We start from the raw sequence: 20426 nt of genomic DNA on the forward strand, positions 1-20426 counted from the left end.
GCATGCCACAATGATGAATACTCTGGCAATGTATTGTATGCCTGATCTTTGAATTTTTGTAGTATGGGTGCAGAACACCTTCGTCTCACTGCATCCTTATTTATTTATATAGCGACAGAATTGAATATATTGAAAAAAAGATTAGAATATAAGAATATGTAGCCTTTTTTTGGGGTGTGCAACTGCTGCTGAATCTCACACGCTAACACCCAGTTTTTTTACAAATTAAAAAATCTTTCAGTTTTGATAGAAATCTGTTTGTTCTTTGGATTCTCCTGCCAATAGTCTGGCAGCAAAAGCATATACTAGTTAGTTCACAATGATATCTATCTAGTCTGTATATACTGCCTAGTACTAATATATATGTATTAGTATTATTTTTCACAAATTCTGCTGCCTCAGTTTTTATGATCACAATTTGCATATGCTCCAGAATGTCATGAAGAGTGATCAGATGAATTGCAATTAATTTCATAGTCCCTCTTTGCCATGACAATGAACTTTATCCCAAAAAACATTTCCACTGCATTTCAGCCCTGCCACAAAAGGACCAGCTGACATCAGGTCAGTGATTCTCTGGTATTAACGAGGACAAGACTGGAGTTAACTCTGTCAAACTGATTGAGTTAGAATAACAGACTGGAAGCTTTAAAAGGAGGGTAGTGCTTGAAATCATTGTTCTTCCTCTGTTAACCATGGTTGTCTGCAAGGAAACACGTGCAGTCATCATTGCTTTGCACAAAAAGGGCTTCACAGGCAAGGATATTGCTGCTAGTAAGATTGCACCTAAATCAACCATTTATCGGATCATCAAGAACTTTAAGGAGAGAGGTTCAATAGTTGTGACAAAGGCTTCAGGGCAACGAAGAACGTCCAACAAGCGCCAGGACCGTCTCCTAAAGTTGATTCAGCTGAGGGATCGGGGGAACCACCAGTGCAGAGCTTGCTCAGGAATAGCAGCTGGCAGGTGTGAGTGCATCTGCACGCACAGTGAGGCAAAGTCTTTTGGAGGATGGCCTGGTGTCAAGAAGGGGCAGCAAAGAAACCACTTCTCTATAGGAAAAACATCAGGGACAGACTGATATTCTGCAAAAGGTACATGGAATGGACTGCTGAGGACTGAGTTAAAGTCATTTTCTCTGATGAATCATCTTTCAGATTGATATTGGCAGATATTGTGTGACATTCTGCAGAAAGATGTTGGCGTGCAAAGGTTACAAAACAGTTATACCCCTTGTGACTGGATCACTATTAAATAACTTTTGGTAAAAATGTATTTAAATCTAATAGCACGGGGCACTTATTTATGTATGGCAATGCCAGTATTTTTAATATTGCGTATATTGTGATATAGGAAATTGTTATTTCTGAGACCAGGCTAGAAACTGTGTTTTCCTGTTTTCACCTTACTAAAGGATATGCCTTATTTCTGATAGATATATCTGATACAATAGGCCTTTGTGAATGGAGGTTTTGTGTGTATTGGGATGTATTTAGTATGGAAGTGTCATTGTTTAGGATTTGTAAGGTTGCTAGTGGAAACCTCCATTTAGGCATATGTGCAAGGAAGTCTGATAGCAGAAAGTGCTAATGAAGTTTTGTGATGAAGTGTCATGTCTGCTCTGGCCAAAGGCCCAGCAGGGGGTCGTTACTGTGTGGCCTTTTGCCCAGAGTGAATTTCATAGATAAGTGTAAATTTTGCTAGCCTTGAAAAGTATGTAAATCTATGTTTTGGGAAACAGGGTACATCCTGTTTCTAAAAATAGACTATTTCTGAACTGTATAAAAGAAGAGCTCTGTGAGCATATAGTGTTCTTCTGAATTGTCATCTGACCTGATCACACTGGGACCTTCCACCAGTGTGTGTGAGCAAATAAACCATCTTGCTTCAAAGACCTGCTTGGAATCATTTTCAATATTGCTGTTTTCCTGTGATCTACAGATTAGACCCTAAAATCTAATCCGTTCTCCGGCTGTCTCTGCGGTTTGGACCCAAGCTATTCCAGTACCAACGCTTTGCTGGTAACCCATGCAGCCCTGGTCCATGTGATAGGCCAGGGGGGATCCATTCACAGCAACCCGGATCCATTGTAAGAGGTCCGGAGTTACCATACCAGCCAGGTACACCAGCAACGAGATACGCTAGCAGCGTCAGTGACACAGCAGGAATGTGGTTCTGAGTGCCATAGAAGGAGCTCAGTGGTGGCAGCAGGCCCCTCCCACTGCGTAAGGAGGGGCGTATTCGTGATAACGAAAGGGAACGGTGGCAAAGTAAGCCCAGCCGGTTCCCAGCAACAACAGACAGGGTGGCATAGGTGGTCCATCCTGTTACAGATATACCACATCATGTGTGGCTTTTCTGCTCTATTCAAAAACGACCCAGGACTACGTTATGGATAAGAGATACTGTCAGGATGAGAGAATAAATCTGATATGCTGAAATAGAATATTGAATGTCAGGGCCCAAATAAAAGCACACCAGGGTTGTGAATGACAGGTATGGGTGTGTCCGTGAACAGCTGAAATCACATATCTTTGTAAAACGTATGTCACATTGTCAAAGGTCATCGTGTGTGGTATCAAAAGATGGACAGAGTCATAAGGGATTTATAAATGATAAAATGGGATTGATGTCACGCTCTACAAAAAAGTTATATCACATAGTAGAATTGGTTAGTAAATCAGGCAACATGCAAGTGGTGGTTGAAAAAGTGTTACGGGCGACAACTCCCTATTGGCATTAAACACTCCCCCTGTGTAGACCATCCCATTTCATGTTGCTTAAAAACCTGTGTTCTGAAGGAACAAACTGTCAGCTTCTTGGGGTTCAATCTAATTGAAGGACTGTCCATCTTCTCTGCCTGCCCCAGGCATACAGATTATAAGTGAGGTATGCTCTGTACTGTTATCCCTTTTGTTTTATAACTGTTTGCCATTTTTTATTTGTATGTCAAATCTTTATCTAATTGTTTTTATTACCTGGAAGCATTGTACTTTTTGTATATTAAATCTAAAATTTAATAGTTCTGTCCTTATTGCTCTAAACTAATCCATTGCCTGTTTAGAAGAGAGAGATTGCTTGGCTGGATTAATTCTTTAGATACCAGAGTGAGAAGAGTTAACTATTTAGCTCCCAGAGCACAAAGTGTGCGCAATTGGGTGATTAAGTCATATTTTTGCTATGGGCTTTATTCGTAGCTGGTGGCAGTTGCTGAGAGGTGTGAAGCCTGCGTTTGTGTTGGGACGGGACCAGCGAAATCTGTAGCCTTAGAGAAAGAGGTGAGTGTGAGATTTGGGTTGGAATCCTGTGTTCTCTTACAGTAAGCTTCAAAGTCACAAGTGCGCAGAGGGCGGTTTGTGACCGATAAAGGGGTTCAGGAGCGGTTTCCTGACAGAATAGAGGTGATATATTGTATGACGGTGGAATATATGATAACATATCTGATCAGGGAGTAGCTAGAGGGGCTTATTTTTGACAGATACAGATAATCGATTTCCATTATATTATATTTCTGGCACGCACAAAAACACAAGGTGTGTGTGTGTGTGATGGTGTGTTGGGAATCACCCTTTTGTATGATACTACACCATTGTGTATTTTGTCTGTTTCTTCCTCATGAGATGAAAGGGGACCGAGGAGGGATCTCAATGGGAGTTTTGTGACTGATTGTCTGCTACATCCTTAATATCTATATGTGTTGCTTGTTTGTTTGTAGACGAATAGCTTTGACATCCCTAAACCCATTGGGATTAAACCAACGCGAGTTGGACCAATTGGATGCTGGGCAGGTTTTGAGGGGGTTAGGATCCCTGTCGGACCTCCCCCGTTGGTGTAAACTTTGATCTGGGGAGCCTGTTCTAAGCCTTCCACTGGATGGATTTGAACATAAACTTCACAGACTAGTAACATTTAGATCTCAGAAGACATATTAGGGGGTTGAGGTTCCAGTCGGACGTCCTGGAAGCTATTTCTGGGCTTTTCATTGGAGGAATTTGGATGACATTAAATCTAAAAACAAAAACGACACTGGGCAGCCACCTCATGTGCTAAGGTCCTAGTCGGACCTCCTGTTGGTGGAGCCTGTTCTGGGCCTTCCACTGGATGGATTTGATTTGTTTGTCGGTCCTGTTATACATTCGGACAACGCTGCACAGATTGGGATGAAAACAATGCAAGGTGGATCCTGGGCAGGTTTTACTCCCGTTAGTGTATACTGGCCAGAACTTTGATCCAGGGAGCCTGTACTAGGCCTTCTTCTGGATGGATTTGGACCAAAACTTCACAGACTGGTAACACCTGATCCCAGAAGACATATTAGCGGCTTAAGGTTCCAGTCGGACCTCCCATTGCTGTTTGCCGGCCAGAGCTTTGACCTGGGGAGCCTGTTCTGGGCCTTCCACTGGATGGATTTGGATAACATTTAATATAAAAATAAAAACGACACTGGGCAGCCACCTCATGGGTGTGTTGGAAGAGCTGCTAGTTTGTTTCAAAATGTTGACAGTTACATCCAATTTATTGTTAACTTAATAACTTTAAGGTTTAAATACGGGCAACACCGAGTACTTTAGCTAGTAAAAAATATTAGTAGATTAAATAAATAGATTTAATTGTTTTAAATGAACTTCTACAATATCTATCATTCTGGCTTAATTGAGATAAATATTAATAATCTGCATTTACAAATCATTTTATGCAGATTTCTATATTATTTAAACTATTGATACATTTGTACACAATGTACCTGCAACTTTTGTCTCAACACATCCTGGTTGTATGACTTTGTATAACTCTGTTAACACTTTGTATCTTGTTCCCATAACCATCACTCATCATTCCCTATTCCAACACATACAGATCATCTATCTCTTTGGTGATTGCAGCACTTGAGCAATATCTTATTCACATTAATATATTCTTATGGTTTATTTTTAACAATGAATCATAGTGAAATCAGAGTTACTGCTGATACATAGATCAGGGGGTAAATGTATGAACGTGCGGGTTCTTCAACACCCGCGTGTTCGGCGATTAAATTTCAAGCGGCGCTGCATTGTAAAGGGAAGTTTACATTTACCCCCAGGTCTTTCTTCTCACACTCTGCCTAGACAATAGGTGAATCCTAAACAAAAGGTCCATTTGTTGACATAAAAGAATGTCAGAGACTGTGATGATCTAATTAGAAGATTTTACCAGATGCCCAGATCTGATTACAATGTTCCCATGTAGTAAGTGGCCTTAGGAATGTTTATACCTCATTTACAAGTCAGTGAGATTTACATGAGAGACCTGGAGACAAACAGTCTGAGAACCTTCTGGTCATCCCGGGAACTATTGAAGAGAGATGGGGAGGAATGACTATAAATAGGCAGTATCAGCCCAGTGTTAGTGAGTTGGTGGCTGGAGAGCTGGAAGGATGGAACAGTAAGAATGATCAGGAGGGAAAGAGATAGAAGGAGAAATCTTCACAGTAAGGTAATTCTGTTATGCATGAGAAGATACTAATACACAAATGTGTGGAGATATGTTGTAGATAATGTAGTGTTATAAATTATGTTTTTGTCTTAATGTTTATATAGTTAGTATTGCAATCAAGCAGAATTACAGTTATTAGCATTCACTTCTGTACTGTTAAGTGCGTATTGTCGCTAACCAATAACGATTGTCGAATCTCGATTTGTGTTTCCAACGCACAAAGATTTATTTTCTAAAAGTAGCAGTAGATATTCAAGCGAAAATTATAATAAATACAGCCGTTACTTATCGCAGGCGCTCTGGATCTGGTGTACAGTCATTCAATCCTGAAGTCTGGGGACAAGATGTCTGAACACTAGATGAGGAGCTGCTGCTTATATACACACAGAAATACAGTAATACTATGAAGATGGTATAGCTTGTTTCTATTGGTCCAGGTTTCAGGAAGGTCCAAGGGGTTGTCAATCATTGGCTAGTTTAAGCTCAGGAATCCAAAGGAGGGGGTCATCTCTCCAGGGGATGTGCTCTGATCTTCCCGCCAAGATTACTCAGTCATAATAGTCCATAATTCCTTAACATTAATTACTTGCGTATGCACTCTGCGATTCCTTCGCAGAGTGAACCGGACAGTCGCAAATGCGAAGGGGATAAGTATGATACCACACATGACTAGATTCCTTCAACGTGTACCATATGTTTTACTGATATGCATATAACTTATAATATTATAATAAATACTACTATATTTCGACATAAATGACTATCTGTTGCAACTACCATTAATGTGTACTATTTTACAAGTGTGCGTGTTTGTGCGAATGTATGTAAAAGACTAAATACTGTTGTTGCCACGTGTTGTAGCTGCGTACGCCCTTTTACGCCGTAGTGTGCCCTTTTACGCCGTAGCGTGCCGTACGCATCTTTTCAGACAAAGACAACCAAGTTTGCTCGATTTTAATTGCAATGACTTTATCCAATATGCTGACTTCGACAGCTCCACCCTTTTGATAGTGTACTAAACTATCACCTAATCACCGTTTCAAGTTCAGGTTTATACAACACCTCTTCACAGACCATGATCTCGGTATCTGGTACCACCCTTTCAGTTTCAATTTCAGTATTTCTCCTAGGAGACCATTTTCCACACTTCAACACAGTAGGAACACATTTGACAAATAAACCAATTGCTAAGATGACACCCAGTATAAGGAGAAGGAGCTTACCTACACTAGCAACCATTTCCTGTACCCCCTCCCCCAAACCAGAGAACCATTTCACAGGGTTCAACCATAAGAACCAACCTGCCACCTTTTCCCCAACCTCATATAATGAAGAATTATGATTCCTTCGAAATTCCCATTTCAGTTGCAGAATTTCATCCATCTTCTGGTCTATAGCCTCCTTAGGGTCATCCGTATTATTGGTGATGTACGTGCAACATTTTACACCGAACTGGGTGGCCAGTGTCACACAGTACCCACCAGTAATAGAGGTGAGATAATTTAGTACCAGTCTATGTTGCACCAACTCCTTCTTGTACGCTTGTAGCTCCCTTCCAGTATACCTGAAAGTGTCATCATACATCTCGGTGATATTATCTATTAATTTAGCTAGGTCTTGTATATATTTAAAGTTTAATGTTCCCCGAGCGGTCCTGGTGAGATCTAGAGCCACCATAACTTGAAACCCAGCGGTTTCACTAATCAATTTTGTAGCTATGGGCTCCTCACCAGGAATCATATTTCTCTTGCCACGGTGTTCATACTGTGTGTGTATGTATGGTGGTGGTGATGTCTTGTGAATACCAACCATTTCTTCATGAGTAATAGTCATGATTTCAGGAACCAGTTTAGCGAAGAAACACAAGCCCTTGGAACTCGGAGTCACCCAGGAATAAGCTTTTCTTCCACAAACAAAGTACACATCATCAGGGAGTACATAAGGAACAGTATGCCCATTAATTATATCGCACAGAGTTTTGACGAAACTACCCATGCCTAGTGTCTCCATTTGCTCAAGACACGTGTCAGCATGGATGACATTCTCACAATTATCTATAGAGACTTTACCAATGGACATTTTCTTATGTTTGGTTATACGCCCTAATTTATAACTTCCATCAACATTCCTGCCTATTGGTGACCTTGTGAGTCTCCCTCTAAAATGAGTGTTGCGAGCCATTGTCTGATCTGATGGGTCAGCTTCCCAATTCTCCAGACGTTTTGCATGAGAGATATTCAAGCACAGCAAAGATCGGTCTACAGAATATTGTCGAAGCGTTAGACTAGGGGACCTAGTGTTATCGTACCTCCCCTCTATGGGCCTCCAACCCCTCAATTCGAGTACTTCGGAGATGTTTAAAGGGAATGGCACTAGTCCTATGTTATGCTGCCCCTGTGGCACATGAGAGCACACCCAGCACTCGGTTTGGTTTAGCACCTTACCCACCAGGGAGTGATAATCCTCCAAAGGATGTCTGCCCACATTCAGATTACCGGTGGACTGACATGGCTGGATGCATCTCTCTTCAACGAGGGAGCCGCAGAACTTGCAGATACAATACTCATCAGACAATAGCCCCTCACACTGCTTCCGAGTTTCTGAGCTAGCAGACCTTTTCATAACCCCCGGACCAAGCTTGATAATGGGCTGTTCTGAGTATTCTAGTAACTTTTCCTCGACCTCCGTTTCATCCGTATCACTGCCAGAACCTTCCTCTGTCCTCCATCCTCCTTCACAAAAATAGAATGTCCTGGAAAAAGTAAAAACCAGGAAGATCCTGGAACAAAAGAAAAACAAAAACCGCCACTTCATCGCTGGAAAGATAGTTCTGGGGCAACGTCTCTGGTTCAGGTGTCTCGACTACAGGCTTTAGGTCTCCCGGAACAGACTCACAAGTGACAGATCTATGTCGTTGGTCTCAGTTTTATCTTGCACTTTCTCCGGATTACGGACTCTCCTGCAGTGGGTGGAATGGACCCAAGTGTCTCTCTCTGCAACCTTCAGTGATGTAGTACTGGTCAGCAGCACTTGGTACGGGCCTTCCCAACGGTCTGTTAAACAACCTGAACGTAAGAAATTGCGGATCATAACATAGTCTCAAAGGGGGACAGATTAAGAGGAGGTCTAGGAGTGGTTCGAATGCTGTGGAGGACTAGTGGCAAAGCTTCAGGCCATGCTAACCCAGTTTCAGCCATTACCTTACCAAGCTTGTTCTTTATAGTACCATTTACTCTCTCCACCTTACCACTGACTTGTGGTCGGTAAGGGGTGTGAAGTCTGCTACCGATTCCCATGAGTTTACACATATTTTGGAAGATATCACCAGTAAAGTGGGTACCCCTATCACTTTCAATGATTCTAGGGATACCAAACCTACATAAAAAATCTTGTACAATTTTCTTTGCAGTGAACACAGCAGTATTAGTGGCTGCCGGATATGCTTCTACCCAACCGGAAAACACATCAATACACACTAACACATACTTTAGATTCCTGCACGGTGGTAATTGGATATAGTCAATTTGTATTACCTGAAAAGGTCCGTCTGTAGGAGGGATGTGGGATGGCTCAGTTGGAATAGTTTTCCCGACATTTTTCCTCAAACAAGTAAGATATGACATTGCTTTCTTACCAGCCTGAGAGGAAAATCCAGGAGCACACCAGTATGCTCTCACCAGTTTGCACATACCTTCTTTACCCAGGTGAGTCAGGCCGTGTGCTGCTTCAGCCAGGCTTGGATAGTATGTTCGGGGAGCTACAGGCTTACCTTGTCCATCCCTCCAGAGTCCTGAGGACTCTTGACCACATCCCTTCGCCTTCCAGACCGCCTTTTCCTGCAGGGAACACAAATCTTGCATTTCAATTAATTTCTGCATGTCTAATGTCTGAAAAACCATCATAGTCTCGGTCGATACAGTCATAGGTTGCCCTGCTGCCCATTTAGCTTCTTCTGCCCTGTTGTTGCCCAATGACACTGGGTCTTCAAAGGTATGGGCTTTGCACTTTATAACGGCTACCGTTCTGGGTAATTGTATCGCTGTCAGAAGTCCTTTTATGTGTTGTGAGTGTGCCACTGGCGTACCTGCTGCTGTCGTAAAGTTTCTAAGATGCCAAAGGGCCCCAAAGTCATGCACTACCCCGAAGGCGTACCTGGAGTCAGTATATATATTAGCTGATTTTCCTTTTGCCAACTCACAAGCTCTCCTTAATGCTACTAGTTCCGCCACCTGGGCTGAGTGAGGTGGGCCAAGGGGTTCAGCTTCTACCACATCCTGATCGTCTACAACAGCGTAACCAGTACATAGCTCTCCCGTCTCTGTCTGTCTATGACAACTCCCGTCTGTATAAAACGTAAAATCTACATTTTCTAAGGGGGTGTCACGTATGTCGGGCCTTGCAGTAAAGCTCTGGTTCAGGTGTTCCATACAATCATGCGTGTGAGTACTCTTGCCTAACTCATCATCGACCAGGGTCTCCTCACCTCCCACCCTTTGTGTCTCTAGAGACACATATGGAAGGTATGTAGCTGGATTTAAGGTGCTACATCGTTTGATGGTGATGTTTGAGGGTGCCATCAGGGCTAGTTCCCACTTTGTGAATCTAGCTGAAGAAACATGTCTGGTTTGGGCTGAATTTAACAGAGCTGATACAGCATGGGGTGTATAGATGGTTGAATTATGTCCTAATACTACATCCTCGCTCTTTCTTACTAGAAGGGCCGTTGCTGCTACACTTCTGAGACATGTTGGGAGTGACCTTGCCACAGTGTCTAATTGTGCACTGTAGTATGCTACCGGTCTGCTAGCGTCACCATGTTTCTGTGTGAGGACACCTGCTGCACAACCATCAGCTTCCATACAGTATAGCTCAAAAGGCTTTTTGTAATCTGGTATTCCCAATGCAGGTGCTCTTTTCAGACTATCTTTAAGGTTAAAGAATGCTTGCTCTGACTCCTCTGTGTGTACAACACGTTCTGGTTTTGAGGAAGAGACTAGCTCCTGCAATGGTAATGTCAGAATAGAAAAACCTGGGATCCAGGATCTACAGTATCCACACATCCCCAGGAAGGTACGAATCTGCTTCTGGCTCTGCGGCAGAGTCATGTGTTGTATGGCCTCAATTCTGTCGGTTGTCAGGTGTCTTAGCCCCTTTGTGAGGCAGTGTCCTAAGTATTTGACCTTAGTCTGACATGGCTGTAATTTATCCTTTGCCACCTTGTGCCCTGTTTGTGAGAGATGAAGCAACAACAATTAAGTATCATTTAAACATGACATAAAAGAATCAGAGCACAGCAACAAATCGTCCACATATTTAATTAGAACAGACCCATTGCGGGGTTGAAAGGATTGCAAACAGTCATGTAAGGCTTGGGAGAAAATACCGGGGCTGTCAATGAACCCCTGGGGTAGTCTGGTCCATGTGTATTGCACTCCCCGGTAGGAGAATGCAAAAAGGTATTGGCAGTCAGGGTGAAGAGGGACTGAGAAGAAGGCAGAACATAGATCAATGACAGTAAAATGACTAGCAGACAGTGGTATCTGCATGAGGATGACAGCTGGATTCGGCACTACGGGGAATTGGCTCTCAACAACTTTATTAATTCCCCTTAAGTCCTAGACTAATCTATAGCCCCTCCTCCCACTCTTCTTCACAGGGAAAATGGGAGTATTTGCTGTGCTCGATGTACGAATTAAAATCCCTTGTTGCAACAGCCTTTCAATAACAGGATATACCCCTAGTTCCACCTCTGGTTTTAATGGATACTGTGGGATTTTTGGAGCTATCCTACCACTTTTTAGATTTACCATGACAGGGGCTACGTTTGCCATCAGTCCAGTGTCCTGTCCATCTCTGGTCCATAGTGAACCTGGTATTTCCAGCAACATCCCCTTTACTTGAGATGAACTTGGTTCTGTAACAGTAGAGTGTAACATTAACCTTTGAGGGGTGTCCAATATGTCCTGTACCTCATGAGCGACCTTCTCGGGTATATCTAGGAACACACCATCTGAAGTACAGTATATGACACATCCCATTTTACATAACAAATCTCTCCCTAGCAAGATAGTAGGAGCCGCTGCAGCCAAGAGAAACGAATGCTTAGTATGCAGAGGCCCGATAGTTACTTCAGCGGGTTTAGTTAGCGGATAATGTAACACTTTTCCCGTTGCCCCCATAGCTGGAATAGTTTGACTGGTCACTTGTAGATTAAAAGGAGAGGTTATCACAGATCTGGCCGCCCCTGTATCTACAAGAAAAGTTTGTTTCCTACCAGCTATGTCAACTATCATTGTTGGTTCTTCTCTCTGACTCTCAGTTAACCTCACTGGCTGTAGACTACAGGTATGACCTGACCCCTAGCGCTGACTATCGCTTTTCCGCGCAGCATTTGCTGCTATAATATGTGCGGGTAGATGTGAGTCTTCTAATCCATGTGAATTCCTCCTTGGAGAATATCTACGTGACCCACCCCTCTGTGCATTGAATCTTTCCTTTTTACAATCTCTCATTTAATGTCCTTCCTCATTACAGTTGAAACACCTGATCACTTTAGGTTTCTTTCTTTTCTTGTTATATGGGTTGTATGCTGGTGGTCGTGTATGCATCCCCTCTAGAGCCTGTATACTTACCGTCATTAACCTATCACTTTTCTCTTCCTTTTTTCTAAAAAGGTTTTTGTCATGCTCCAGAGCAGACTCCCTAAGAGAATCTACTGTGATGCCTCTCCAATTAGGTAATGTGGTTTGTACTCTCGTCTTTAAATTTTCTCCATTTCATCCATTAATACTCCTACAGCTACCTCTCTGTGATGTGGGTCCTCACCTATGTTGGATATCCCAGTAAACCGTGTTACCGCTGCTATAGCTCTAGCAAAGTAATCTGAGGCTGTTTCACTATCCTTTTGTTTTATGGTGAAAATCTTACTCCAACTACTGGAAAATAGATGGCTAAGTGTTTGACAATTTGTTCTATATTTTCTTGGTTAATCTCATCAGTCAAGGTGTCATCTTCATCCAACAAACAATCTTTAATAAATTTTTGTATGTCAGTATTGGGAGGAAGACACGCCCTCAACACTACACGCCAATCCTTATTGGTTGGTTCGTGTGCATTTCCTAAGTCTTTAACAAATTTCTGACACTTTGCCAACTCTTTTCTAGGGTCTGGGAATTCAGTCATAATGGAACGTAATTCTGATCTAGTCCAGGGACAATGCATTGTAACATTCTTTAAAGGGACTACACCATCCTTATCCGCTTTCCCATTGGGAACTGATATTGTGCGGACTGGGTACGCACCCACTGGTTCACTGGCTCCAGAAGTCACTACCGGATCTGCTGTTTCAAGACTTAGAACGCTATCACTCCTAGTGATCACACTACTCTCACCTATCTCAGCCATTGCTCCTTTCCCATTCTTACGCTGAACCTCTAGCATATTAACAGCATGAGCAGTGGCCGAAATCACAGTGGGTTCATCTTCATCTTCTGATACACTTGTTTTAAACTGGCTTAAAACAGGATATAACTTAGCAATTTCTCTTTTTTCAGTTTTAATAACGGCTGTACTTACCCTTCCCACCACATAAGGTGGCGGGGGCGCGCTTGCGCTGAGTTCGCCACGCTTCTCAACGGCTACTTCCGCCGTGCGCGCGCTTTTCGCCACGCTTACTTCCGCTGTGCATTCGCTGCTCTGCCACATGTTGCCTTCCATTTGCCACAATTTTAAACAATCATTATGTCTATTTCTCTTTTTCGTTGACTTAATCAACCATACTTTATCTTTTACAGTATTTAGTACCTCTGCATTAAAACTCCCTATTGTTGGGAAAGGCCTATCACAATCTTTGGTCATCTTGACCCACGTGTCCCAATACGCAGTTGCGTATGCACCATATTTCTTACACATGAGAAACCTCGCTGAACCAATAGGCCCTTCCCTAGGCAGTACACTGGCCATCTCTAGCGTATGCTTAGCACCCATGTTGAACACTACCTTTTACACGGAACACAGACACACCGCAATGCTCTGTTCCTTCTTGCCAACAATACCCTTTTAGGTGGAATACAGACACACCGCAATGCTCTGTTCTTTCCACCCAACAATTTCAACCCTGTTGCTACAATCACCGCTAGAGATCTCTAATGCCTGGTGGACGTATTTCCATTAGCTGCGTCCACTCGCTTCTTTCTCGCACCAGGCGAGGACCCCTAATACAGAAATATCACTGTGGGCCCCAAGGGCTATCAGCTCCTCGATACCCTGGCTCACCACAAAATCTGCTGAGTTTATTATTGCTGGGAGCGCAAGTTGATAAAATCAACCAGCCTTTCCAGTATAATTCCTCCTAGCTGCTTCACCAATTCGCACTGACGGTTATCGTGCGGTTAGATCGCACAGCCTACTAATACTAGTTATTAGCAAACCTTGCGATCTTTTGGTAGCGCTTTGCGAAAACCCAGTTTTCGCATTCGGTATACCTGCCCTGTATACCGTCCTTCAGTTGGGCAATCCGCCTCGTCAGACAGCAACTGAGCACAATGAATAATAAACAGTGTATCTACGTTACAACATCACACACTATACACCTTTTCTGCGCAGAAAATCAAAAGTTCCGACCAATAGTAATAATGTCTCAGAGGTTTTCACAAGTAATTATACTATGCACATATAATAACTATCAATACGATTGTTTAACCACGTGGCAAATCTACCGGAAGTTCGCGTACGCACAGCAGGAAATACACATACGCTAAGCAATGTAATACAGTTAAAACGCACAATGACAGTAAAAAGAAACAGTTTTCTCTTTTGTCCCTAGGTTCTAGTTAGCGTGCCCTAGACAATGCAAAACGGACATTCGGTTTCACAACACAGAGTAAAATTCAGGTTTTGAACACATTGCGTTCTTACCCGTATATGACTCGTCTCCACCCTTTGTTGCGGAACCGAAATCATTGGTCTTGCGTATCATCGGCAACGAAACCTCCAAAGCTCACGAGCCCCCAAATTGTTAAGTGCGTATTGTCGCTAACCAATAACGATTGTCGAATCTTGATTTGTGTTTCCAACGCACAAAGATTTATTCTCTAAAAGTAGCAGTAGATATTCAAGCGAAAATTATAATAAGTACAGCCGTTACTTATCGCAGGTGCTCTGGATCCAGTGTACAGTCATTCAATCCTGAAGTCTGGGGACAAGATGTCTGAACACTAGATGAGGAGCTGCTTCTTATATGCACACAGAAATACAGTAAAACAATGCAGATGGTATAGCTTGCTTCTATTGGTCCAGGTTTCAGGAAGGTCCAAGGGGTTGTCAATCATTGGCTAGTTTAAGCTCAGGAATCCAAAGGAGGGGGTCATCTCTCCAGGGGATGAGCTCTGATCTTCCCGCCAAGATTACTCAGTCATAATAGTCCATAATTCCTTAACATTAATAACTTGCGTATGCACTCTGCGATTCCTTTGCAGAGTGAACCGGACAGTCGCAAATGCGAAGGGGATAAGTATGATACCACACATGACTAGATTCCTTCAACGTGTACCATATGTTTTACTGATATGCATATAACTTATAATATTATATATAAATACTACTATATTTCGACATAAATGACTATGTGTTGCAACTACCATTAATGTGTACTATTTTACAAGTGTGCGTGTTTGTGCGAATGTATGTAAAAAACTAAATACTGTTGTTGCCACGTGTTGTAGCTGCGTACGCCCTTTTATGCCATAGCGTGCCCTTTTACGCCGTAGCGTACCGTACGCATCTTTTCAGACAAAGACAACCAAGTTTGCTCGATTTTAATTGAAATGACTTTATCCAATATGCTGACTTCGACAGTACATTGTATATTCTGTACTTTTATTATCTGTTAGTAAATATTGTATTGCAAAACAAAGCTGGGTTTACCTGTGTTAAACTTTAAATATCCTGATAATACATTGTATATTATATGTATCTACTTTCTCAGATGGTTGGCAGTGTAGTAAGATATTCATGTACAATTATAATTATAAACTTATTTACTATAATAAATTTGACTATAACACGTCACTAATAGTGAATAGGTGGCTTGTCCATTATCTCCTGTGCAGATATATCACAGCTTTTTGTCTTTTGTGTGGGTGTAAATATAAATCTCAACAGTATTGAAGGTATGCAAAAATAAGAACAATGGTCAATGTCTGTCATATTTGTGTAGAAACATTTCTGTGTTAATTACACAATATAACACTACAACTGTTAAAATAGATTCATTATTGTATTGATTAGGCTTCTAAATATAAACATACTTTTTTTTCTCACAGGTGAATTGATGAGCAGGATTCCCACTAACAACAGAAGACCTCTCGGAAAGGATCTTGTCATCTGAACACCTGAGTATTCCAATAAGTACTCACCTACAAGTCCTATAGACTACAGACATAAATACTTCTTATTCTCTAGAGGAGTCACACAAGCTAATTTCAATTTGTGAATAGGAGAAACATTCTACAAATAAGTTGGTACTCATCAAACACATGATGAATCTCACAGGAGAGAAACCCTATCTATGCTCTGAATGTGATAAACGTTTTGCATATAAATCACGACTTATCACACATCAGAGGATTCACACAGGAGAGAAACCATTTAAATGCTCTGAATGTAGCAAGTGTTTTATACAGATTTCATGTCTTGTTTCACATCACAAGATTCACACAGGAGTTAACCTATATAAATGCTCTGAATGTAGCAAGTGTTTTACCCAAAAGTCAAATCTAGTAAATCATCAAAGGATTCACACAGGGGAGAAACCTTTTAAATGCTCTGAATGTAGCAAGTGTTTTACCCAAAAGATAGATCTTATAAATCATCAAAGGATTCACACAGGGGAGAAACCATTTAAATGCTCTGAATGTAGCAAGTGTTTTACCATCAAGGCAGATCTTGTAAATCATCGAAGGATTCACACAGGGGAGAAACCATTTAAATGCTCTGAATGTAGCAAGTGTTTTTCCCAACAGTCACATCTTGTTCGACATCAGAGGATTCACACAGGAGAGACACCATTTAAATGTTCTGAATGTAGCAAGTGTTTTACTCGAAAGTCAAATCTAGTTAAACATCATAGGATTCACACAGGGGAGGAACAATTTAAATGTTCTGAATGTAGCAGGTGTTTTATGCAGAAATCACATCTTGTTTCACATCAGATGATTCACACAGGGGAGAAACCATTTAAATGCTCTGAATGTAGCAAGTGTTTTATTCAAAAGTCAGATCTTGTAAAACATCAAAGAATACACACAGGAGATAAACCATTTAAATGTTCTGAATGTAGCACGTGTTTTATACAGAATTCACATCTTGTCTCACATGAGAGGATTCACACAGGAGAGAAACCATTTGAATGCTCTGAATGTAGCAAGGGTTTTACCCAAAAGTCATATCTTGTAAAACATCAGAAGATTCACACAGGAGAGAAACCATTTGAATGCTCTGAATGTAGTAAGTGTTTTATCCAAAAGTCAGATCTTGTAAGACATCAGAAGATTCATGTTCCAGTAATACCCAGCAATACCCTGGAGGGAAAATTTGCAAATCTTTCATAGTATAACAGCTACGTCCGTTATGAACAAGTTAATTTTACATCTGTTAAATTCCATATTATTGCAAGAAAAAAATAATAATCACATACTGTATTTATTATACTTAAACTTCTATTAAGAATATATATTCAAAATAGATCTCACTGAAAGAATAAAATACAATGTATAATATATTATGAGACCACATATATAGATATTAGAAAACATTACTACAAAACACACACAACCTCCTAATGGCGCACAGTAAGCCTCAAAATATATAAAATATATGTTTAGATAATATAGACAGCATACCCCATAGCTATACAAGGGGAATATTAATTCCCAAATTACATAGATAAGAGATAAGTACAGCTCTGAGGGTTGTCTTCAGTACCAAATATAATCACAACTCAAAAAACATATATAATAAAGTTAATACATTTATTAATACATTAAACCTGATATCAGAATAGTAAATTTAAAAATCATATATAAAAGTTATTGATGCTGTACAGGAGCCAACAAATATTCACTCTTCAGGAGCAAATATATGTGTAAATATCACCATGCTGCATGTGATACATATATGTATATAATGAGATGATACATCTGTATATCTCCATGCTTTGTCAGGAGATATATAAAGTGATATTGAAGTGATCCACACTAGCTGTATCCATTAGTTGTTTTATAATTCATAAGAAGTAATAAACTACCTCCCAGAGGAGATCACAATTGAAAAAATAAAAAACCATCCACATATGATAAATGTCACCTGTTTAGCTAGTTAAAGCCATTTTATTTGTCTGTGCCAATAACAAACAGATTTGTGGTATATCTCTACCAGGAATTAGTGACCATAGACAGATGGAACAATGTAACGTACTATACCAGTCAGGGAAGTATCATACACTGCTATCCAAGTTCACGCAGACTGCAAGTATCCATCCACTCACGTCAAGATTTCCAGATAGGTTTCCCAATCCTTCCACTTTAATAACCTGGTTACGATATTATAATGAAGATATCACTGTCATCCACTGGATAATAGCTCAGTTCTAACTGATATATTTAGGAACAATAGTGCCAAACAGGCTCCTTCCCATAAGGGAATAAAGTTATCATCCAGGCAATCAGAAATATGTAGATAGGCTAACGCGTTTCTTCCCCCTAATTGGTGATTTCTTCAGCAGTAACAATCAGATGAGTCAATACCCAGCAAACAGCAATAACTGACACCTGTTGCCCCGATTATATTGAGTCACCAGGTGTCAGTTGATAAAGTGAATGTTCAGATATCGCTGAAGCATTGGCCATTTATTGCAATAGAGACATCCATCAATATAGATGGCACACCCGAACTTAGCAGATCTGAGTACCAAGCCGAGCCGGCTCGGTACTTTCGTGCGCCCTCGGAATTAAAAACGAAGCACAACGTCATTGTTACGCCGTCGGATCTCTGATCTCGCGAGTTTTGGATTCTATAAGTACCGCCCTCCATGGTGATCCAGCGCCATTTCACAGAGGGACACAAAAGGGGTAGCACAGTTCTTGGCAGTCTCTAGTGCAGTTGGGCAACGTCATAGGTAGAAAAGAAAGAGGAGGGGTAGCAGTGTTCTTCAAAGTCTCCAGTGACATTCAGGAGAGCTCCATTGCTAATTGAAATAGATATAATAGGGTTGCCAGTGTTGTTCTTAGTCTGCAGTCACATTGTATTGTGTTATCAAAATGGATTCACAGCAGTACAAAGAGGACCGGGAGCACCAAGCAGCTGCTGCCACCAGTCATGATGATAGTAATCCCTCTACGTCATCTGCTAAGGCCTATGTTAAAGTGCATAGTGTTTTTAAGTCAGAGAAACAAAAATGTAAAAAATCACCTTTTACCTTGGTCAAGAAGAAAAGACCTATAATCCAGACAAAGTTATCTGCAGAAAAAATAAAATTGGCAACATGCCATTCTACACACGCAGTGGCAAGGAAAGAATGAGGCCTTCGCCTTTCTCTATGAGTGCTAGTTCTGCAACTGTCACTCAGGCATCTTATTGTAAGACCTTGTCATTCGGACTCCAAAAGTGGTGTCCAAATACTTTTACGTGTAAAAGCTGAGCTGGAAGAAAACAGTAAGGCATTAGAAGAAAATGTATGTACAGATTCAGAAATGACACAAATCCCTGAGGAGAGTCTATCCCTGATTCTATGTGTAATCCCGATCTGTCTAATAGTGTACCCATAAAGAAGGCCCCTTTCAGCATTTCTGCAGATGTGTACATGAACAGCCCAAGTGTAGCTGGTTATACACAAATTGAGGATGCCACTTTGGAGTTGCAGCATGCTGAAGGGGATATTTGTGTAGCTGACGAGGACGCTAATGAGGATGGTGATGAGGATGATATGGTTTGTGTAAATCCTGCATCAGTGGAAACATTTCTTGCGCGTGATAAAAAGAAGGCCATTGTCATGCCTGGGCATAAGACCAAAAAATCCACCTCCTATGTGTGGAATTATTTTTACCCAAATCCTGACATCAGTTGTCTAGCCATTTGCAACGTTTGTAAAGCCACAGTAATTTAAGCATGGATGTCTAAATAGACGTGTATATGTATTTCCTTCCACTTTGCTGCTGTTTCATCAGTATTGCACAAAGTGTTTGTAATCTGCACTTTACGTCAAAGGTACCTAACTATATTATAATTTTGTGTGAATTGGGGCTGATTCGAAGCTCAGTAATAAACTTGCTTTTTGCTGTGAATTACAATGGCTCTTTTTAGTGCATTGTCTGGTACCCTGGATTGGTCTGGGTCTGATAAAATCACGCATCCCGGGGGGGTCAGCGCTCGTCACCATGTATTAGCTGTAGAATTACCACAGTTATCCAAAGAATGGGTGGAGCGATCAAATGAACCATAAACCATGAACCATGGTTTCATGATCCAAGGACAATTCCATCTTGCACCACTTTTCTTTTCTGCCACTGCTGTGTGGCAATGTTTCCTAGATGTGCTATGAACTGCTGTGTGTTTGAGTCATTGCTCTGTTGCTTAGCATCCAGCCAGATCGCTGCAATATTTGTTTGAAAGTGTATGAAAATAATATTGTGACCTGTGAGGTGGTCAAAATTGACTGCAAATAACATGAAATTAGTGTTAATGAGGTAAATAATAATGCTGGGGGGGAAAGCAAAATTACTTGATTTTTAGTAAAAAAAAATAGGGATTTTAGAAGAAAGTAGGAAACCGAAACACGCAAGGGAGGTTTTGCCAAAACTCAACACCAAAACACGAAGTTATTCCAGATCCAAAACCAGACCACAGGGGTCAGTGAACATCTCTAATCTAAAGCCTGTGATCGAGTACACTAAGA

General features: G+C 41.2%; 1 protein-coding gene across 1 annotated transcript in view; it reads left to right on the top strand.

The window, feature by feature from the left end:
* Window positions 1–20426, top strand: part of LOC142150990 (uncharacterized) — a 52238-nt gene that overhangs the window by 18454 nt on the left and 13358 nt on the right. The window contains exon 4 of the mRNA XM_075206231.1: window positions 15799–16987. Within this exon, the coding sequence (XP_075062332.1) occupies window positions 16012–16987 (976 nt within the window). The 5' untranslated portion in view covers window positions 15799–16011. The remainder of the gene's footprint in view (window positions 1–15798; window positions 16988–20426) is intronic.

The sequence above is a fragment of the Mixophyes fleayi genome, chromosome 4, assembly GCF_038048845.1.
Source record: "Mixophyes fleayi isolate aMixFle1 chromosome 4, aMixFle1.hap1, whole genome shotgun sequence".
Taxonomy (NCBI): Eukaryota; Metazoa; Chordata; class Amphibia; order Anura; family Limnodynastidae; genus Mixophyes; species Mixophyes fleayi.